Source organism: Dromiciops gliroides, chromosome 4, assembly GCF_019393635.1.
Source record: "Dromiciops gliroides isolate mDroGli1 chromosome 4, mDroGli1.pri, whole genome shotgun sequence".
NCBI lineage: Eukaryota > Metazoa > Chordata > Mammalia > Microbiotheria > Microbiotheriidae > Dromiciops > Dromiciops gliroides.
In genome coordinates, this window is record NC_057864.1 from 3,506,491 (window position 1) to 3,528,295 (window position 21,805).

The 21,805-nt window shown below is 55.9% G+C and overlaps 2 protein-coding genes across 6 annotated transcripts; one reads left to right on the plus strand and one right to left on the minus strand.

Annotated features, from left to right (window-relative positions):
* Positions 1 to 202: 202 nt before the first annotated feature.
* TYW3 (tRNA-yW synthesizing protein 3 homolog) lies at positions 203 to 11,238 on the minus strand. The gene is made up of 6 exons (XM_043999337.1): positions 11,011 to 11,238; positions 9,375 to 9,455; positions 8,581 to 8,679; positions 6,491 to 6,562; positions 4,487 to 4,620; positions 203 to 518 (listed from the first exon to the last, which is right to left on the minus strand). Exons 1-6 carry the CDS (start codon positions 11,182 to 11,184, stop codon positions 302 to 304), a joined length of 777 nt encoding a protein of 258 aa, XP_043855272.1. The 5' UTR covers positions 11,185 to 11,238; the 3' UTR covers positions 203 to 301.
* Positions 11,239 to 12,593: 1,355 nt separating this feature from the next.
* On the plus strand, positions 12,594 to 21,790 carry CRYZ (crystallin zeta). 5 transcript variants are annotated; one of them, XM_043962918.1, is made up of 10 exons: positions 12,628 to 12,727; positions 13,557 to 13,804; positions 17,122 to 17,239; positions 17,467 to 17,619; positions 19,065 to 19,228; positions 19,432 to 19,483; positions 20,135 to 20,284; positions 20,855 to 20,956; positions 21,055 to 21,150; positions 21,455 to 21,790. In XM_043962918.1, the coding sequence occupies exons 3-10, from the start codon at positions 17,129 to 17,131 to the stop codon at positions 21,617 to 21,619; spliced, it is 993 nt and encodes a 330-aa protein (XP_043818853.1). In that variant the 5' UTR covers positions 12,628 to 12,727; positions 13,557 to 13,804; positions 17,122 to 17,128; the 3' UTR covers positions 21,620 to 21,790. The 5 variants fall into 5 exon arrangements, with proteins under 5 accessions (XP_043818852.1, XP_043818853.1, XP_043818854.1 ...); XM_043962917.1 differs by lacking the exon at positions 13,557 to 13,804 and having other exon boundaries at positions 12,594 to 12,727; XM_043962919.1 differs by lacking the exons at positions 12,628 to 12,727; positions 13,557 to 13,804 and having other exon boundaries at positions 18,976 to 19,228.
* The last annotated feature ends 15 nt before the right edge of the window (positions 21,791 to 21,805 follow it).

The following is a 21,805-nucleotide window of genomic DNA, read 5'->3' on the forward strand; positions in this document are numbered from 1 at the left end:
GGATTCAGGGGGGCCTGAATTCAAATCTGGCCTCAGATACTTGACACTTAACAGCTGTGTGACCCTGGGCAAGTCACTTAACCCTCACTGCCCCACCAAAAACAACTACAAAGTGTCAACAAGGTCACCAGGAGAGTGGGGGGCCTTCACACTCACATTGCGCTGCTTATATATAAACAGATTTCATTCACAATTGAAGGGATAACTGGTAACTGTTTCTTTTATGAATTGATTTCAGAGCTTAGCAAAAGAAATCACTCTTATAAAGAGCAAGATTGCAAAGGCATTTTAAAGTCAAATATTAATAGTTTTCAGGGAAAAAGCTGAGACTGATTTCTGCATTGTCCTCGTCACTTGCGAAGTCTGTCCGTCCCTCTGGAGAGCTGCGCTGGCCATGCGCCTTTCCTGTCTTCCTCTTCCTCCTGTGAGTGTACACGGGAGGAGTCGTCTTTTCTGCCTCGGGTTGCAGACCACCGGCTTCTGCCCTCTCCAGGGCCAGCCGGAGGCATCTGTAAAACCTGCAAAGAAACAAACATCGGTCTTATACCTTGGTGTGGTCATAAAAAAGGACCGACCCAAAGATACGGTACCGAAGGACAAAGACTGGGACGTGTTGCTAGGCTTGGACACAGAAACACAGAAACCAAACACGAGGACGCCTGTTTCTTGGTATTATTTATAGCTAGAAAACGGGATATTTAGAAATAGACCCTCAGACTCTGACTCTCAAAAGCAATTTCAAATTCCTTGGCTTTAGCCAAGAAACAGTCTTGGGAGTTGGGTTGGGACCCTGTCATCCCCAGATAACCTGTCTTCCCCTTGTCTGTCATGGATATCTCTGACAGTCTGCCCATAGAGACCTCGTAGGGACACAGTGTTTGCACCACTCCCCCACCCATTAGAGTGGGAGCCCCTGGAGGGTAGCTTATCTTTATCTTTGTGTCCTCAGAGCTTAGCTCAGGACGTGGCACATAGAAAGCGCTTAATAAATTGCACACAATTGACAATTTTATTGAAAGTTATGAAAATGTTTTGAAAAAGCAGGCTCACAGACCTCCGGTTAAGAACCCTGTTCTAGCGTCTTGATCTGAAAAAATCAAAAACAAAAAACCCAGAGACCCACATCCGACAGTGGCCGAGCTGCTTCTTGGTGCTGAAAAGAGCGGCTCAGAAGCTTCCTCTTCCCGGCTAACACTCGCCACCAGTCGGACCAGACCAAGGAGTAAAAGTGTCCCTTGTTCCCCTGGCTTCCAACCCTCTCCTAGGGTGCTTTTCTGTCTACAGCTGCTGTCCCCAGTCCATCTCTGTTGACAAGCATGAGCGCTTGGCTCTGGGCTGCTTTTCTGAAAAGGAAATGACTCTTGGATTCTTCAGTCACAGGAAGGTGAAATTTTCACTCAGCTCAGTTTTTGAATTGGCAATTCTACCAACCAACCTCCTTCTCTGGCAGCCCCTCACCTGGCTCACTCTTCTCTGCTGGGCCGGCCTCATTCCTATGGGCATAGGGACCATCTTGTCTCGGAGGCAGTCGTCCCTTCCTGTTCATCTCACACCATCAAACCATCCCAGAGGGCACGTGGCTTCTCAAAGCTCCTCCCCAGCCCATCTCCCTCCACCTGCCCCCCCTGAGGGATGCTGGCAGACTCCCTTTGAGCCGTGGCATGCCCATAATCTCCGTGTGCTTAGCCATGCCCTCTGGACATGGAAAGTGGCTCGTGATCAACAGCTTGAAAGGCAGTCCCAAAGAGGCCACGTTTGGGGATTATCTGTATTAAACAGCCCATCCTTGGATGGTGTGTGAGAGGCTGAAAAATGCTTTAGATCAAGCCCCACCCAGAGAGGAGGACGCACACACTGGGCAGACTGTCTTGTCAATCACACGATGCAATTACCCTGACATGCAATTGACATTCATCTTGCCCTCTGAGGGCTTAACGCCTCGCGTCACGGCGGGGTGCGTATGTAGGGGACCAGACCTACGGAAAGCAAGGCCAGAAGGATGTGAGGCTTGCGCAGAGCCTCTCTTCCCTTCCGCTCGTTCAGCAGAAGCGAGGCCGCAAGCGTCCGCTGGAGCTCACGGCTGGACTGAGACAAGTACCCAGGGAGCCAGGCTGGGCAGCCCGGGGCTTCTTCAGCTTGTCAGACGGGCATGCACTGGCATCGATGTGCTTCTGTTTTCTATCTTCACTGAACACTCTCATCAGAGATGGCTGTGCTCCTGTAAGGGACTGAGGGTTGAGGGCATGACTCCCCCGCACCAGCACCGTTCACCTCTGTACTCGTGATGGGGGGGTACACACACTCACACAGGCCAAGACCATTTTTCTGCATTACCGAGGATACCAAAAGGCCATCTCCCTTCACACCAGAGAATTCTGAGTTAGTCTTGATGAGCCCGGGAGAGGCTACTTGGGCAAGACTGCTGGGGCCTGGTAGCCAGAGATCCAGGGCTCTCTCTACCAGACGGAAGAGGAGAGGACGGGCCTTCCTGTGCTGCCCGTCATCTCTCCGGCGCCCAACCACTCTCCACCACACACATCCGGCGTTTTCCTTTTTAAAACGAGGCCGAAAAGCCCTCGATGGGCATTTGTTCTTCACAGCCCCAAGTGTGCTGTATTCACGAAGGTCACAAATGGGGGCTTATCCTCTCCTTTCAGTCCTGCCCAGGAGTCAGAAGACCCCGTGGGTTTAAATCCTGACCCTGCCACTTATGGCCTGGGGGGGTCTTGGACAAGCCCCAAGCTGGGCCGTATGACAACGTAGGGCCCTTCCCCATTTAAGCCTGAGCTTCTACAATCCTAAATTGAGATGAATGATGAAATTGTTTTAGTAATTAACCTACTGATGCCGTTTCTTCATTCTTTGTGTTATCTTGTCATCAAGACCCCCACCTCCACCCCCCACCCCCACTGGTCAAATTCTCGAGGCTCTTTTCTATTTCTGGGCCTCCAAGAACGTCTTGGTGCTTCAATCACATTTTCTTCATTAGACTTTTGCCTTCATTATTTTAATTTTTTTATTATGCACATCTGAATGCTCACCTCTCTGGTGCTCCATTTTAGCAGTGAATGTTTGATTACAGCACTCATCAAGTTTTTATTTTTTGCCCTTGAAGAGCTATTTTTTCTTTGCATTTGGCAGAACGTATAGCGGATCCTAAGAGAGCTCCACTAATTTGTTCACACTTTTGGAATTCGTATGTAATCTTCTAATCAGTCCCTTAAAGCGTTCTTTACATTTCTCTAATTTTTTCCACGGCTGTCTCATGATGAGTAGAGCTTCAATAGCATTTATACCATAATTCTAAAACTTTTAAAATGATTTCCGGCATACAGTCCAAAATAGAACTTGATTGTGTAGCTGGAAAAAAGAGTCAGTTCCCTTCCTCAGCCCACAGACCGCCTGCACCGGCCAACTGTATGAAGCCAAGGCCAGAAAGCCGTCTGCCACCTTGGCATAATGGGTGAATTGGGTCAATACAGAGAAAAAGCAGTTACCAGTGGGAGGACCTACACCCGGCTCAGGCTCAGACACCTGTGGGAGCAGAGAATCTTTTCCCATGGCGGGCTCCTTCTTGAGGTAACACATGTGCAGCCATAGCCTTGGAGAGTCAGCGGCGTGGGCCCCGGGCCCCTCCATTACATCCTGTTCCAAGGCCAGAGCCTCCCTGTGGTGGCCCAGTGGTCTGAATGAGGAAGAAGTCACAGACGTGCTACCGAGTCCGCAGGCCGGCAGCATAACTGGGGGGGCGAGGGAGGACGCTGCCCTGCTGATGACCTTGGTTCTGCTCTCTTCTCTTAGAGAAGCAGGACAGCTGTTAACGCCAGGGTCACCCGGGGCCCCAGGGCAGTCACGTGGGGCTGTCTGTGCCTGCATAACATTTATGAATGATACAAACCTGTGGGCTCAGGTGTAGTTGGACACAAGGATGAGGGGTTTGGGCTGGTGTACTGGACACACATCTGGCCCAAGAGTGAGGACCCTGCCAGGTATGAGAGCCCAAGCCTGGTCTGGGGCCATTTTCCCTGTGTCTTCCTGCCCCATCATCTGTGGCTCTAGGCCAGGTGATAAGTGAATGGGCAGCCTTGACTAGGTCTTTGTGCCCTTCCCCCCTCCCCTGAAGTATTACTCATTTGTCTGTCATCACTTTAGAGAATGGGGGGTGGGGGGAATAGGGATGAGCGTTACCCAATTTATCATCAGTAGCAGAGACAGACCCTGAACTCAGACCTTTCTGACCCCAAGCCAGGCTTGCTTTCCATTAGGCCACACAGCCCTGTGGTCTTCAAACAGGGAAATTGGGGGGGGGGGGGCTCACTGCCTATCACAGACCTGGCAGAACTAGGCTTTGGTGACAAGGGGCTGTCCACATGACCACCTTTCTCTGGCTCCTAAGTGAAGTCCTTAAGGCTAAAATGTGGTCATTCTGACTTTCAAAGCCGGCCTAGGAGGTTTGGGAGAGGGTGGAAGGGGTCGATGGAAATACCTTTCAATTCTTTTCTTGTTTTCTTCCATCTTTTGATTCGCTATTTTCAACAAGAAATCAATATATTCCTCAGTCACCATAAGTCTTCCGTAGTGGCTCAAAGGGACTTCCAGGCCATGGGTACTACGGACAGCCTGGGGACAAAAAGTGATTTGGAGGGTCAGCATCAATGCACCAAGGGCCCAGCCACCCTGAGGGGAGCCTGCTTGCGCCCGCACCAAGTGGGAAGAAAGGACACCAGGAGCTCTCTGCCCATTCTGCTGCTCCGGCCTGGGTCAGGGAAGTGGACACAGACAGGACGGCCCTCCCAGAGCGAACAAAAATGCCAGCAGGGGACTCAAGCACAGACCAGACGGTGCTGGCACGGCCTGGCAAGCCTTCTTTCCTTCACAGCAGGGAGGGCTCACGCACCTCGTGCTGAGACTCCCAGGTCCACCAGCCCAGCAGAGGACCCGAGCAGGAAGGTGGCCCTGCCCTCAGGGAGCCCTCCTTCCGACGGAGGGCATGACAGGTGCCCAGGCAGGCACAGAAGCCTGGGGCACCTGGAGGGAGCCCCGCATGAGGCAGCAGAGACCCAAAGGGAGCCAGGAACTGTCCGGGAGGGGCGACGGTGGGAAGGAGTCAGGGAACCGCTGGAGGTTACCGAGGAGGGGCCGACCCGGGCAGCTGGGGCGAGGGGCAAGATCGGAGGCTGCTGGGAGGCCCGGTGAGAGGAGGAGTGGGACCGGACAGACACACGGCCAGATGCCAAAGCACCTTCAGGCCAGTCCAGAATCACTGGTCCCTGGATAAACCCCAGCGTGGGCGCCTGATGACACACAGGAGCCAGCATTCTGACTGAGCCTGGACTCTACTCCAACGCTCTCTGTGATCGGAAAGCCCAGTCTGCTTCCATGATGGTAGCAGGAGCGCACGATCTGGGTTGGAAGCACCCCGAAGCATCAAAGACATCCCCACCCCAAGGTGCTCTGGGCACCGGTGACCTTTATGTGCATCTACAACCTGACACGGGCAAAGGGCTAGGAGGGCAAGGCTCACACAGCCCGGGCCTCCAGGATCAGCCTTTATAGGACGGATGCAGGGAAGGGCCTCAGGAAAGATGGTGGGACTCGGGCTCCACCACCACCTCCTCCCTGGTGTGACCACCTGTTGGCACTGACCGGGGCCTGTGCTGGTCTAAAAGAACCCAATGGGCTAGAAGGCAAGAGGAGATCTGGGAAGATGACTCGGGATGGGAGAAATGTAAAGGCTTATCCTTGGGTTTAAAAAATCTCCCTGATGGGAAAGGTGTGGCAAGGTATTCGTGGGAAGGAAATCTGATGGTCTCAGTGGGTCTCTGTGGGCTAAGTCCTCCCCTCCAGTGAGACACATCTGGGACAGGGGCTCCACCTCCCTCCTAGTGATTATTAAATAATTTTTTTGGGTGGCAGGGCAATGAGGGTTAAGTGACTTGCCCAGGATTACACAACTAGTAAGTGTCAAGTGTCTGAGGCCGAATTTGAACTCAGGTCCTGCTGAATCCAGGGCCGGTGCTTTATCTACTGCACCACCCAGCTGCCCCCTCCATCTCCCTGCTTGGAAAGGCAGATGTGCAGAGAAGGGGAAGAGTCAAAAGGGACTGGGAGAACTGGGCTTGTGCAGCCAGGCAACATGACGCCCCAGAGGGAAAGCCGTTGGGAGGGCTGCAATGACCCAGGGCTGTGTGACCCCGGGCAAGTCACTTCCCCCTGTCTGCCTCAGTTCCCTCATCTGTCAAATGAGCTGGAGAAGGAAATGGCCAATCCCCTTGTGTCACTGCCAAGAAAACCCCCACTGGGGCCATGAAGAGTCAGACATGACAGAAGCGTCTGAAGAGCAAAGGTGTCAAATCTTCTAAGGATGAACGCGCCCGAGGCAGGGGGGCCTTGGGGGCAGGTTGGGCTGGAAGCCCACTCGGGGCACAGAAAGCCAGGCAGGCGCTCTCCGGCACCTGCTGAGATTCCAAAGGATAAACCCTCTTCGTACCAGCATCGTCTTGCCTCTTTTTCCAACTGTAATGCCAGAGTTCCTAAATCCAGACTCGATGGCCACCGAGTGCTGCAGGAAAAGAAACAAATGACTTTTAAACTCTCCTCCTCTGCCGATGTTTCTCTCAGCCAAACAGCCACATTCAGACTCCAGGAGTTCATCGACAGACGAGGGGTCGCTTGGGATTGGGTTTAAGAACAGCCTTCACAGTATCTGTGTGGGAAACGTGCCTGTCTGAAAACTGAAATTGTTCCGTAAAAGGCCTAACGCGTCTGGCTAAGAGCTGTGTCTAACCTCTTATGAGGGCCTAACCAGAAAACCTTTTCTTGAAATCAAACCCCTTTCAATCTGTCAGGCTGCGGCCTTGCTCACTGTGTCTGACCCATCTTGGCAGACACTGGGGCGGCTGCCCATGTCCTGCCCCTGTTGTCCCCATTTCACAACTGAGGAAACGGAAGCAAAGAGAGGTCAAGCGCCTGAACTGAAGGGAAAATTCGACTTTCAAGTACAAGACCCCAGAGAACCATAAAAAGTTGGAGCTGGGGGCCATGTCTGGGCCCGTGCAGTGGGTGACTGTCTTGTGTCTGAGGCCGGAGTGGGGCTGGGGTCCCCCTGGGTCCAGGGTGGATGCTTTGTCCACTGTGTCACCTACTGCCCCATGATGACATCTTTAGGGTGAAATTGAGGGTGATAGATAGATAGATAATAAGAGTAAATAAATATCATGGGGAAGGGAAACAGTTAACAATAGTAATTGTGAAAAAGAGAAAAGGGGGAAAAATGGTATCAAAAATACTTATAGCAATTCTTGGTGGTGGCTGAGAATTGGGAATCAAGGGAATGTCCATCCATTGGGGAATGACTGAAGAAGCTGTGGTATACGACTGTAGTGGGATGGTATAGTGCTGTGAGAAGTGATGGAGAGATGCCTATGAACCCATGTATAGTGAGGTGAGCAGAGCTGGGAGGACATCCTGCATAGTGACAGCAGTAGTGTTCTGTGAGCAATTGTGAATGACTTAACTGCTCTCAGCAGTGCAATGATCCAAGACAATCCCAAGGGACTAATGAGGAAGCTAACTATCCACCCCCATAGAAAGAACTGATACTGATTGAACACACACTTAAAAAAAAAAGGAAGAGGACTTGTGGATTGTACATATATAACCTCTGTCTTGTGGAGGGGGGAGGAAAGGGAGGGAGGGAAAAAAATTGGAACTCTAAATCTTATGAAAATGAATGTTGAAAATTACCTTTAAAAATAACTGGAAAAAATAAAATAAATTGAAATTAAAAAAAAAAAGGTCAAGTGACTTGTGCAGGGTCACACAGCTAGTAAGTGCCTGAGGCTGGATTTGAACTCAGCTCTTTCTGACTTCCCTAATTCATCTCTCTAGGCCCTTTTGATGACCACCAGCCAAAGTGTCCTCATGCACAGAATGAGAGAAGTGCAGCAGAAGTCCACGAGTCCCTTCTCAGTTCTCAGATTCTAAGTGACTGTAAGCGACCTCTAGTGAGGGAGACACTGGGCCTAGGAGAAACGGGAAGCACGTGGGGTCAGAGTAGGCCCAAGAAAGAAGGTGCTGGGAGCCAGTAACATCTTATCTCCTGGCCCACGGCCCGACTTCAGGCCTCCTACAAGGCCACAGCTGGGCGAGAACCCACATCTGAGGTGACCTTGGAAGCCCGGGTGCTGGATTTGGGGAGGCCAGCCAGGGCTGGGGCTGAGTGCAGGACACTGCTTTCCTGGTGTCTACACCCATTCCTTGTGGTCAGCTTCCAATGGTACAGAGGGAAGGCCTCCAACACCAGCCCTAACCCCTAGAGGGTAAAAAACCAAACCGGGAGATAGCCCAGAGAAGCCCTCATTCCGTGGGCCATTTCTGTGGTGTGTCCCAGGCCCAGAAAACCAGTGTCTGCCCTGAGCCTGCGAGAGGACAGGCAGTCCCAGGGCCAGAGGACCTGCTGTTGAGGCTTCCCGGCATTTAAGGGCCCAGGGACCGACCCCTTTCTTCTCCCCAGGAGTTGGGCCCAAGCCACCCACACCCACGCCGGCGGCCCACTGGAGTGCCGAAGCTCCGCTTTACCAGGACTTGGGCATCCTGCAGCTGCCGACACTGGACGTGAAGGACGAAGGGCTCGAACTTCAGCACAGCGTCCCCTTTGGCTTTCTTCAGAGCTGAGAGCTAGAGAACAGGGCCGGGAGAGGGAGGAAGGAAGTCAGGCCGGGGCCTGGTGTTCTCCCACAACCCTGCCTCCTCCTTCCAAACTGGTCAAGGCCTCCACCCTTCTCTGCGATCCTCTGCAAGCCCCGAGCATAGCCCAGCCTGCTTGGCAAACCCGGGGGCAGAGCAGCATCCCCCCAAGCGGCCAATGAACCTGCACCAGCAGCCTCGCCTCCCCTGCCGACCTCTGCGGGGAGCCCCCAACCCGCCCCCCCTCCCCTTGCAAAATGGAATCCATCAAGAAAAAAAACACCTCAGCACACTCAAGACTCTAAAAAAATGGGAACTTTTAAGAAGTCCAAAGTCGCCTTCTTATGTTCTTTATGAAAACAGAGTCCCAGTCACTTGATGTCAAGCTCATTCATCAGCAAACTCAGTTCTCTTTCCTCTTTGGAAAACTGGGGAAACATTTTCCCTCTAATCTTGTGCATTTTCATGGTCTCTCTCCCCCCACCCCATCTCTGCCTCTCTCTCCCCAGAATCTGGGGAGGCTCAACGAGCACCCCTGTTCCCTCTTTTATTTCCTCGGCCTGGTCTAGTCCAGGCCAGAATCTGGTTGCCACATGCCCCCTCTCAGGCCTCGGCCACTCCTTGTGGGGTGAGGAAAAGGCTTCTTCTGGCTGACTCTGGGAATAAACCTTGAACACTGTCCTTACCACGTCATCCTTAGCACAAAGCCGGTGGGTCACCAGCAGCCAGGAACAATTCTGCTTCTGGATTTCACAGCTATTGATGCTCTAAAGGAAGAAGGCACATCTTTATATGAATGACTGAAAAAAACTTAGTTTCCTAAATATAAATGTTTGCATCGACAGGCATTCACTAAAGGTTTGATCATTCTAAGTACCATTTAGTGGGATTCCTGACAGTTTGGTGAAGTAAGCTAACCCTGAACAGAAGGGACATCTAACAATTCATGGAGATCAAAGGGTATCACACCCCCGAAAAGGTCCAAGGGCCCAGAGGCCAACTAGAGTGAGAATTCCCCATGACAGAGCACTTTTTAAAGTGACTGTCAGACGGAGAAGGAAAAGGGGGTTCAGAGATTGAGGGGTTTGTCCGAAGTGACAAAGCTTCTTGGTGAAGCAGCTGGAACCAGATTCCTGACTCCCTGCTAACCAGAGCTGGGGGACGTCCTCGGCCGACAGATGGCGTTTGGGGGGAAGGCCTGGATGGGTTGCTGTGAGGGACAGGGCGTGGGGTCAGCCCAAGGTGAACCAAAGGATTTTGGGGAGCAGTCAAGAGCCCAGCAGCAGGAGTGGAGATGGTGGTCAGACAGGGCTCCCCAGGCTTGGGGATTAGGAGAGTGGCCGGTTCCCAAGATGCCTGTCAGGGGTCTGGACCAGCATCCATGGAGACCCCATTTCAGTCTGGAGTGTTTTGGAATTTCTGGTCTGCGTCGTGGCTTTGTCGTTGGGTTCCACTAGGGTGCGTTTCCCATCTCTGCTCTCTGTCCCAGCCTGCTCCCCAGCCCGCTCCCCAGGGCACTGAGGGCATTGGGGGCGTTTGCACCACCTTAGTCTAAGCGGGCCCTCTGGCTCAAGCTGGACAGGGTCTCTATGGAGAAGTCCCAGTGGGGGCAGAGGGGCAGGGATGGGGTTGTCATGGAAATCAGCAGCGGGAGGACCAGACCCCGGCTCCCGGATAAAGCCCTGGAAAGGACCATGCAGCCCAACCCCTTCGTTGGACAGGGGGAGGAAACTGACGACCGGCGCTGGGATTGGCCAGAATTTGAACCCGTCTCCACAGCGAGACCTGTTGGGTCTGTGCCGGACAGGCGAACTTTTGTCCTGTCCTCCCTGAGGCCTGAGCCCTGGAAGGTAGTGCGGGCCTTGGGTCTCTCTTGGCATCGGCAGCCGGCACACAGCAGGAGCTTAATCATTGCAGGGACTCCCCTGATCTCCCCTCCCCAGCGCATCCCTGCACTGACCTAGCAGATGGACCCCCAACTCCCCTGCTACATTATGTAAATTTTTCAGTCCCAGGGGGCCAGGCCAATCTAGGCTCAGCTAAGGGGGCGGGGCCAGAGGAGCCAGAATTCAGTTTCTATGGCAACAGTTGTGGTTCAGGGCCCGCTGTTGCCATGGCAACGCCAGGTCGGCCAGCGTTGGGAAGGGAGTGGGAGCTTGGCAGCATGTTTCCATAGTAACAAACCCAGCGCGCGGCTGGGGGTGGGTGGGTGTCAGGTGAAGACGCCGGGGAGGGGGAACGCGCGCCCGCCCGGGCCGTTTCCATGGCAACAGAAGCCGGCCGCCCGAGGCGAGCGGGGCCGGGCCGGACGGGCGCACTCACCCCGTCCAGCAGCAGGATGCGGCCGGCGCAGGAGCTCGTGGTGAAGAACTGCTCGCGGCCGTTGAGGAGCCGCACCAGCTCCACCACGTCGTCGTCCACGCTGCCCTTCCGGCTCAGGTCCGCCTTGTTCAGGCTCTGCGTCTTCCACTTCTGGAATTCGCCGGAGCGGTCCATGAGGACGCGGGCCGGGGCGGCGGCCCTGCGCTGACGCCGACGCCGACGCCGACGCCGACGCCGACGCCCGACGCGGCGGCCTCTAAGCAGGCCTCATGGGCACCGCCATCTTGTCGGGGACGGCGGCCGCTTAGGGACAAATGGCCTTTTCTGCCAGGAGAGGCCTCAGAGAGCTGCGGGCCAAGGGTAAGGGAGGGAGGGAGGGAGAGAGGGAGAGGCGGGGCCTCGGCAAACCGAGGGGCGGGGCCGTAGAAAGCAGCGAGCTGAGGCGGGGAGAGGCGGGGCCTCGGCAAACCGAGGGGCGGGGCCGCAGAAAGCAGCGAGCTGAGGGGGAGAGGCGGGGCCTCGGCAAGACGAGGGGCGGGGCCGCAGAAAGCAGCGAGCTGAGGGGGAGAGGCGGGGCCTCGGCAAACCGAGGGGCGGGGCCGCAGAAAGCGACAGGCTGAGGGGGAGAGGCGGGGCCGCAGAAAGCAGCGGGCTGAGGGGGAGAGGCGGGGCCTCGGCAAGACGAGGGGCGGGGCCGCAGAAAGCAGCGAGCTGAGGGGGAGAGGCGGGGCCTCGGCAAGACGAGGGGCGGGGCCGCAGAAAGCAGCGAGCTGAGGGGGAGAGGCGGGGCCTCGGCAAACCGAGGGGCGGGGCCGCAGAAAGCAGCGAGCTGAGGGGGAGAGGCGGGGCCTCGGCAAGACGAGGGGCGGGGCCGCAGAAAGCAGCGAGCTGAGGGGGAGAGGCGGGGCCTCGGCAAACCGAGGGGCGGGGCCGCAGAAAGCGACAGGCTGAGGGGGAGAGGCGGGGCCGCAGAAAGCAGCGGGCTGAGGGGGAGAGGCGGGGCCTCGGCAAACCGAGGGGCGGGGCCGTAGAAAGCCGCGAGCTGAGGCGGGGAGAGGCGGGGCCTCGGCAAACCGAGGGGCGGGGCCGCAGAAAGCAGCGAGCTGAGGCGGGGAGAGGCGGGGCCTCGGCAAACCGAGGGGCGGGGCCGCAGAAAGCAGCGAGCTGAGGGGGAGAGGCGGGGCCTCGGCAAACCGAGGGGCGGGGCCGCAGAAAGCGACAGGCTGAGGGGGAGAGGCGGGGCCGCAGAAAGCAGCGGGCTGAGGGGGAGAGGCGGGGCCTCGGCAAGACGAGGGGCGGGGCCGCAGAAAGCAGCGAGCTGAGGCGGGGAGAAGCGGGGCCTCGGCAAACCGAGGGGCGGGGCCGCAGAAAGCAGCGAGCTGAGGGGGAGAGGCGGGGCCTCGGCAAACCGAGGGGCGGGGCCGCAGAAAGCGACAGGCTGAGGGGGAGAGGCGGGGCCGCAGAAAGCAGCGGGCTGAGGGGGAGAGGCGGGGCCTCGGCAAACCGAGGGGCGGGGCCGCAGAAAGCAGCGGGCTGAGGGGGAGAGGCGGGGCCTCGGCAAGACGAGGGGCGGGGCCTCGGGAGTTATGCCTCCACCCGCAGGCCGCTTCCTCTTTCTCCCCGCCTGGCCCGGAGGACGCAGTCCAGGCACTCTCCTGCGGCCCTTGTCAGGTCCCGGTCTCCGCTCCGGAGCACGAGCTGCGCAGCCGCGGGCAGGGTGAGCGGACTCGGCGCTTCTCCACGCTCTCTCTCGCTCTCTCTGTGGTGCTTCTCCCCCCGCCGGAGCCTTGGCCAGGGCGGCTGAGCTGTCCTACCTTGGGGTGGCGAGCACGGCTTGGCCGGGCCGGGCCGCGCTGGGGACTTGGGGCCCGGACTGTAAGCCCCTCGGGCCGCTTCCTTCCCTTTTCTTCCTTCCTCTCCTCTTCTCCGGGGGGCCTGCAGGTCACATGACTCGGGGGATCAGCCTGTCCCCCTCCTTGGGGGGGGGCTGCGAGGACTCCCCCCGGAAGGGACCTCACGGGCCATTTACGCCCCCCCCCCTGTCAGTTACTAAACACTGTCGATTATCATTTTACAAGCATTGATTAGGCCCTTGCTGTGTGCCAGGCGCCCAAATGGGCGCAAGCTGGGGTCCCAAGAGCCCCTGGCCCCAAGCCAATCAATCAATACCGTGACCCTCCTCCCTGCCCATCGGGGCGCTGGGCCCTGGGGGACCCCAGGGTACCCAAGCCGACGAATAGGCCTCCAAGGATGGACAGCGTTAATAGCAATGTATGGGTACCCGGGGAAGGGCTGGGGGAAAGTGTGTGCCACTGGGCACAGAATGCCAGGCCTGGCATCAGGAAGACCTGCATAGCTGTGACCTTGGCCAGGGGACTGTGTGGCAAGAGCTGGGGTTGGAACCCATTTTCTGAGCCTAGTGTACCTGGGTAGATTGGCTTTCCTTTGATGGTCTCTGTGCTGTGCTGCATGGATCCCTGGGAAGGGGTCAGAATCTCCTTGAGAGTCGCCATAACTTTGCCCCTCCCATCCCCCTCCTCTCCCAGGGACCCTGGAGGAAGTTGGGGAAGAAGTCCCGGCGTGGGGAGGCTTGGCAGCTGCTGTGATGACCCGGACCATTGGCCTTTGCTTGAATAACAGCTATTTGACCCAAAGGTCCAGGCTGTTGGTGGTGATTTGGGGGAGGAGGCGAGGCCCTGGGGGCTGCCCATCCAGACCCCGCTGCTGCCACTGGCTCAAGCCAGCAGGGCTTGGGCTCAAAGGGATGTCTGAGCTCCCTCATCTGGCCAGAGAGGTGGGTGACTCCCCCAGGGTGACCTAGGAAGGAAGTGGCCAAGCCACGATTGGAATTTGGCTCCTGGGCTCACCCCCTGCTAGGTCCAGGAAAGGGGCCCTGGTTTGACTGTATTGGAGAGAGGAGCCCTGGGGGGTGTGGGAGGGGGTCAAGAAGGGACCTGTCCATTTTCTCTCTAGCTGCCCTTGTGCAGGTGGAGAGTTCTTCTCTGTGTTGGTGTGGGCGGCCTGGCAGCCCTGAGCCCCCTCATGAAACCCAGCAGGCAGGGGGGTGTTGGCAGAGCCCTTTGCTTCCCACACACAGGAACAGCCTGGATCAGTGTCCATGGATAGGCTGATCGATGGGCTGGCACGCTTTCCCACACAGAAGCCCCATTTACACCATTCCTTCTCCTCTCAGACCCAGTGACCTTGGGTGTGTGCCTGGCTGGCTCCTGGGCCCTTCTGAGGCAGCAGCCCAAAGGTGCTGGTGAAGTGGGATCAACCAGAAGAGAGCCTGGGCTGTAACAGCCAGAAGAGAGCCTGGGGGTGTTTTTCTGTAAAGTGAGGCATGAGGATTGGAGTTTGGGGGGGAATGGAGCCAAGATGACAGAGGGAAGTCGTGAAGTTGCCTGAGCTCTCCCAGTCTTAATACATAGAGAACTAAATCAAATGAGAAGAATGCACATCATTCCCCAATTGAAAAATAGTTAAAGGATATGTACAGGCAGTTTTCAGATGAAGAAATCAAAGCTTTCTATTGCCAGATGAAAAAATGATTTAAATCACTATTGATTAAAGAAATGCAAATTAAAACAACTGAGGTACTACATTCACACCTATCAGATCGGCTAATATGACAAAAAAGGAAAATAATAAATGTTGGAGAAGCGGTGGAAAAATTGGAACACTAATGCATTGTTGGTGGAATTGTAAAGTGATCTAGCCATTTCTGAGAAAATAATGGGTTTTGGGGTTCCCAGAGGATGCCCACTCCAGGGCCTAGCTCCAGAGGGCCTCTTTTAAGGCCAGCCCAAAGTCAGTAAAATTGAACCTCTGACTGATTAGAGACAGTAGAAATTAAAACCACACCCACCTAAAAGCCTTTCCCCTCAGAGGGTCCATCCTCTGGACTCTGACCTCAGCACATACTGCTCATTTTAATATGGACCGCCCCTAAGTCCTGAATGATGATGACCACTTAGCTTTGAGCAGTGTGTAAGGCACCTCCTGACCTCAGGGAGCTTACACTCTCTGACTCTCTCTTGGGCTGGGATGCTGGTGGAGGCAGCCAAGAGGTCGCCTTGTTCTTTCTCCAACTAGGTTTGTTAGGCTTCTGAACTTTTGGAGCCATGTGCTCTCTCTTTAATAACATTTAATAGGCTTAAATGAATGCTTAATGCCCAGGACCGGTGCTACAGCCTCTCATTTATAAGTAGAAATATATTAGAAACCCCAGCTAAGTTTCGTAAAACCTAGAACAGAGACAGGCACCCCCATGTATTTTCAAACACACATTCTGGGGAGCAATTTGGAACTGTGCCCAAAGGGCTATGGGGCTGTGTGTACCCTTTGACCCAGGAATACCACTACTAGGTCTGTATCCCAAAGAGATCATAAAAAAACGGGAAAGGACCCACATGTACAAAAATATTTCTAGCAGCTCTCTATGTGGTGGCAAAGAATTAGAAATTGAGGGGTTGCCCATCGATTGGGGAATGGCTGAACAAGTTGTAGTATATGAATGTAATGGAATACTATTGTACAGAAACAATGAGCAGGCAGATTTCAGAAGCTGGAAAGACTTAAGTGGACAGATGCTGAGTGAAGTGAGTAGAACCAGGGGAACATTGTACACAGTAACAGCAACATTGTGTGATGATCCACTGGGATAGACTTGGCTCTTCTCAGTAGTGCAGTGACCCGAGACAATGCCAAAGGCCTCATGATGGAAAATGCTCTCCACATCCAGAGAAAGAACTGTGGAATCTGGATGCAGATTGAGCCATACTGTTTCTCCTTTTGTTGTTGTTGTTGTTTTTGAGGTTTTTCCCTTTTCTGAGTCTTCTTTCACAGCATGACTAATGCAGATTGCTTTCTGTCCTGGGGGGGGGGGGGGAAGCAAGAAGCAAGAAAAATTTGGAACTTGAAATCTTATTAAAACATGTTGAAAACTATCTTTCCGTGTAACTGGAAAAAATAAAATACTATTAAAGGACTGAAAAACAAAGGAATATTGTTGAACGATAAGATATGAGGAGCGGGATGGTTTCAGACAACAATATTTGGAAAGAATAGCATGACCTAATGCAAAGTAAAGTGAAGAGACCCAGGAGAACTATGTACACAGTCATAACAACTTTGTTCAGGTGTGGATGCCTTAGCTATTCTCAGAAAGACAATGATCCAAGGACTCTTCTGAGGGATTTTATGCTGAAAATAATGGCCACCTTGAGAGAAAAGAGTTCGAATAAAGATTGAAGCAGGAAAAAAATAAAATAAAATGTGGGAAACCAGAAGTACTTGGAGAAACTCAGAGAAGCTGGGAGCTCTGCCCCACAGACTCCAGGGGCTCTGCCGGAAAATCACAGGTTAAATGGGATCTCAGCTGGTCCCTGGTCCCTCCCTCGAGTGGACAGGTTTCCATCAAGAGAAGTCAGTCCCCATGTGGGCATAGCATCCTGCAGATGTCCTCTCCTTGGCTTCCTGATGGCTTGGACCATGGCAGGAGCTGCCCTCACTTGGAATATACTTAGCAGAGTTTGGGGGGCGGGGTGAGGATTGGAGAAAGGACCATGTGACCTGGAACAGGGAGGGTCAGAGAAGGCACTCAGGCCCAGGGAGAGGTAGCTAGCATCCGAGGCAGGATGGGAACCTGGGACCAGTACAGTCCCCGGTGAGCTGGACGAGGAGTCAGGAAGACCCGAGTTCCAATCCTGCTTCAGAAACTTCCTAGCTGGGTGGCCCTGGGCACATTCTTTAACTGCTCTATGCCTCACGGCCGGCTACCCCAGCTGGACGGCAGGCTGGCTGCACTGACAGGGATGCTTGGCGTCATGGTATTCAGTGGTGCTATAGGTTTGCACCACAGGAGAGCATGTGCCCTCGTCCAGGACAGACAGAAAACAGGCCATCTCTGCCTGTCCAGGCCCTTGGTGTGCTGATAGGGCCACTTTCCAGAGATGGTCAACACTTGGGATTTGTAAGGGGAGACCCCCTTCCAGAAGAGAGACCCCTGCAAGATGGAGGTCCTGGCTTGAAGTGAAGGATTGCTGACCCTAGGACCTGCAGCGGCTCGGGCACAGATGAGGTCTGACTAGATTTTTTCCCCTCGCCCAGGACAGCCATGGCCACCCCAAAGAAGCTGATGAAAGCCATCAGGGTCTTCGAGTTTGGCGGCCCAGAAGTGCTAAAGCTGCAGGATGATGTCCCTGTGCCAGAACCCGGAGACAATGAGGTAGGCATCCCGGGGGCTGCAGGCAGGGCACGGAAGACAGCCCCGGGAAGCAGGGACCCTGGCCCCAGGGTCAGGGAGGCAGCCCTGGCCAGTGGGCAGGGACCCTGACCCCAGGCGCCTTCTCACTAGAGGAATCCTGAGGGAATATGGTAGCGCTGCTGGGCTTCTGACAATGGGGCTGTGCCCCTGAATCAGCATCATTCAGAGCTGGCTCTGCTGCCCTGCAGGTGCTGATCAAAGTCGAAGCATGTGGGGTCAATCCTGTGGAGACCTATATTCGCTCGGGGACCTACAACCGGACCCCAGCTCTGCCCTACACACCCGGCACGGACGTGTCAGGGGTCGTGGAAGCCGTGGGGAAGCACGTGAAGAACTTCAAGGTATCCCCCTTAGAGCTTCCCTTCTTAAAATGCCTTCACGCCCCTAGATCTGTGGGGAGTCCTGGGCCGGCTAGGCTGGTGTCTTCAGGACAGACTAGAACCCCTCCCTTAGGTGCTCCTGGACCCCGGGCCACTCTCACCTGGATGAAGCCCGGCCCTCGTTCCTGCTTCCAGGCTCAGCCCTGCTGGGCTCTCCTTTGATGCTCAGGTGCTGGGAGTGGGGGTTGAGGGGCACCTGAAGGAGGGTCAGAAGCAGGAGCGGGTATGGGCATCATTGGGGTGAATGCAGCTCCAGGGCTGGGCCCCAGATCTCTCCGGGCTCCATGGATAGATCTCAGGGGGTCCCTGCACTTGGGTGGGGTGACTGATAGCTTTATGTCACTACCCCCCGATTTCCTCTGTGGTCCTCCGTGTGTGTCTTGTGATTTTGAGAAGGGGCACATGGGTGTCCCCAGACCCTGTTCTGTCTAACGGGACCTTTCCCTTCTCCTGGGAAGGAGTGGGCGGTCTCCACATTGTGTGTGTCCCTCATAGCATGGCGGGTGCTTGGGGATGGGGTCTGTCCTGTCCACAAAACTCACACCTGGCACAGCACCTGTGATAGATCATGGGTGTAGGGACCTCCCAGGGGAGGGAACTCCCTCTGTTGGTGCAGGCTGGTGCCCTCTGTGCCCTCGTACACTTGGGAAGGTCAGCCCTCCCTGGGACATCAAATGGTCATTGGATTCAATTGAAACCAGATGTGGGAGGGACGCTTCTAGAATGTGGTGGTCATGAAAGGTGTGGGGGAGGAAGGCAGTGCCATCTCTCTGCCCCTTGGGTGCGTGCGCTCCCACTGGGCAGAGTGTCCAGCACAGAGCAGGCCCAGTCTGGCAGGAAGGCCAATCCACCATCTACCCGGCATGTGGTTTGAGCAAGGGAGTGACTGGTGCCTTAGGGGGGCAGTTTTGGCCAACATTGTGAGCCCTGGCAAGGGCACTGTTGGGCATGGGGGGTAGAGAAAGCGGTCCCCCAGGACATGGTCGTCAGCAAGACCTGGGTTCAAGGACTGGCCCTGTGGCTCTCAGGGCTGGTGCCAGGCTGAAAAGCCAGCCCATCCTCTGCTATAAGCCTGTGCCTCCCACCCCCCACCTTTGAAAATTCAACAGGACAAGCACAGCCAGGACCACCCCTCCCCCAGGATCTTAGCCCACAGCTCCTGGGCAAGGTGCCCTCATCTGCCCCCTAGCTGGGATGCCCTCATCTGTGCCTACCAGAATGCCTCCATTCCCCCCCTCGAAGGATGCCCTCATCTGCCCCCTACCTGGGATGCCCTCATCTGTGCCCACCAAAATGCCTCCATTCTCCCCCTTGCAGGATGCCATCATCTGCTCCTTTCTTCCACTATGAAAGACACAGCCTGTCCCCAGTCCCTCAGGCCTTCTCCCCCTCGTCTTTCCCAACAGATCGGAGACAAAGTTTTCACCACCAATACGGTCACAGGGGGGTACGCCGAATACACCGTTGCCTCCCAGGACACAGTTTTCCCACTGCTTGGGAATCTGGACTTCGCTCAAGGTGCATCCATTGGCATTCCCTATTTCACGGCCTACCGTGCCCTGATACACAAGTAAGGACCTGCCCGGGGGCAGCCCTCGTGGAGGGGGTGGGCTGACCTGGTCTGCTCCAGGACGTTTGTGAAGTGCTCTTCACACCCCAGCCTGGGGACTTGTGGGAATGCCCCTCAGAGCTGGCCGGGACAGCTCCATGCATGGGGGAGGTGGCCAGCTCGGGCCCCGCAGGACGTCCTCACGGCTGTGCTCTCTGTTCCAGGGCCCAGGCCACACCTGGAGAGACTGTCCTCATTCACGGGGCCAGTGGAGGAGTGAGTATTCTGGCTCAGGGACGGTCCTGGCGCTGGGGACCGCCCGAGGGTCAGTGACCACACCAGCCTTTGCCCTGGCCTGGGGTCTTTGATGGGGTGGGGGGTGGAGTGGGAGCCCCCATGCCCAGGTCGAGGGCTGGTTCCTGCCTGGGCCTGATGCCCGCCTTGGATTCTGAGGCTTGGGGCCCTCCCGTCGTGCCAGCTCCGCTTTTGGGGGGTGGCAGCCACCTCTGAACAAAGGACATTTGGATGCTCTGGGGAAGATGCAGAGTCTTGGGCCGGGCCTTTGCTCTATGGGAGGAGGCGGGAGGATATAAAATCTCCTGGCCAAGGGGTCAGTGGGCAGTTAGTGGAGGATGAGGCCCCGCTAGGGGGAGACCCCCTGCCTCTGGCCTGGCCTGGCTGTGTGACTGGCCACCCTCAGCCTATCCCACAAGCCCTTTGGGGACAGCCACAGCGCTGGAGGGATAGGCTTTGCAAGGGGGTCTCCTTCCTGCCCCAGTGCAGCCGGAGGCTGGGCCTTGTGTGCCAGCCTGACAGCTGGGCCTCCCGCAGTGAAGCCAGCGTCTCTAGGGCTTCCATCGGACCATGGCCCAGGCCGCAGGGGTGACACATGCGCAGGGGGCCAATGCCGTTTCCTTTCTCTCTGAGGTTGGCGTGGCGGCCTGCCAGATGGCGAGAGCTTACGGTCTCAAGGTTCTGGGCACGGCTGGTTCAGAGTCGGGGATGAAAGTCGTTCTGGGGAACGGAGCCCACAAGGTCTTCAATCACAGAGAGACTGACTATGTCGACAAAATCAAGGTGGGGTGGCCGAGTGCCCTTGTCCTGGGGGCAGCATCCCCAGGGCTTAGCGCAGGGCCTGGCCCATGCGAGGGGTATAATCATGAGAGGCAGCATTTGTAAAGCTCCCACTGTGTGCTGGGCCCTTGTGCTCAGCACTTTACAGTGGTTACAGTGACAGAGCAGAGGTTGGGGAGGCTGGGACCCTGTGGGCAGGCCCACCTACTGCCTGTGTCTCCATCCTCCTCCTGGTCAGTGGGCCCAGAGTGCAAGGCGGGGCTGGGCCAGCCGAAGGGAGGGGGCTTGGTGCTCCAGAAACGCTTGTGAGTTAGGAGCCTCAGTTTTCACACCTGTAAAATGGGGCTCCTCATGTCTCACCTCTTTCACAACATCGAGAGGCTCCGCCAAGATGGCATCAGCTCTGAGGCTCTGCTGGGCCTCAGTTTGGGAGGGGTCCTCCCGTGTGCACCTCAGGGAGGCTCAGCACCTGGTGGGGCTTTCTTGGTGCCCATTGCACCATCTCATGGGCAGCTCCAAAAGATGCGGGGCCTGGGGGGCATTAGTCACCAATACACTTGTACTGTGCTATAGGAATATGTTGGGGAGGAAGGAGTGAACGTGATCATTGAAATGCTTGCTAATGTCAACCTCAGCAAAGACTTGCAGCTTCTTTCCCAAGGAGGACGAGTGATAGTGAGTACTTGGGACCCCTGGAGGATGTGGCTCAACCCCCCCCCTCCCAGCCTGGTGCTCAGTGCCCCCTTCCATGTGCCCCCCTCTTTGTGCCTCAGATTGTTGGCTCCAGGGGCCCCATAGAAATAAACCCCAGGGACACCATGAAGAAGGAGGCCAGCATCATTGGAGTCAGCTTGTATTCCTCCTCCAAGGCAAGTGCCCTGACCCCTGTTCCTGTGATTCCCAGCGGGTTCTCCCAGTCTGCCTTGTGTCCTGGCCCTGGGCAGGCAGTCTGTGCAAGAGCCCTGTGGATGCCTTCCCACAGTGTATCAAAGACACGGTTCTGAAGGAGCCGGCTCTCAATGCCCATGGACAAAGCCCTCTGCTGGGAGGCCCCCAAGGGTGTGTAAAGTGGGTCTGTGTCCCCAGGCCCAGATGTCTGAACACCTTGGGGGATTCCAGTGGGAACACCTTAGTGCCACTGTAGATGGGACTGAATCTTTGCATTTGGCACAGGTGGAACTCCAGCAGTCTTTGGCTGCCCTGATAGCCGGCAATGAGTCATGCTGGCTGCGGCCCGTGATCGGGCCCCGCTATCAGCTGAAGGACGCAGCGCAGGCCCACAGAGACATCATCGACAGCCAGGGGGCTTCCGGAAAGATGGTTCTGATGATGTCCTGATGCCGCCCAGCGCACCCAAGACCTTGGCTACCATGAAAGACTCTTCTGCCCTTCCCTTCTGGGCATCAGCCATGTGTGTGCAGCCCTACGTCGCCCCCCTGGGCCCCCCCAGGTGGTCTCCACTTTGTCACTGCTGGCCTTCATCAATAAAGTAGATTATTTTTTAAATCATTTTCAGTTAGAGGT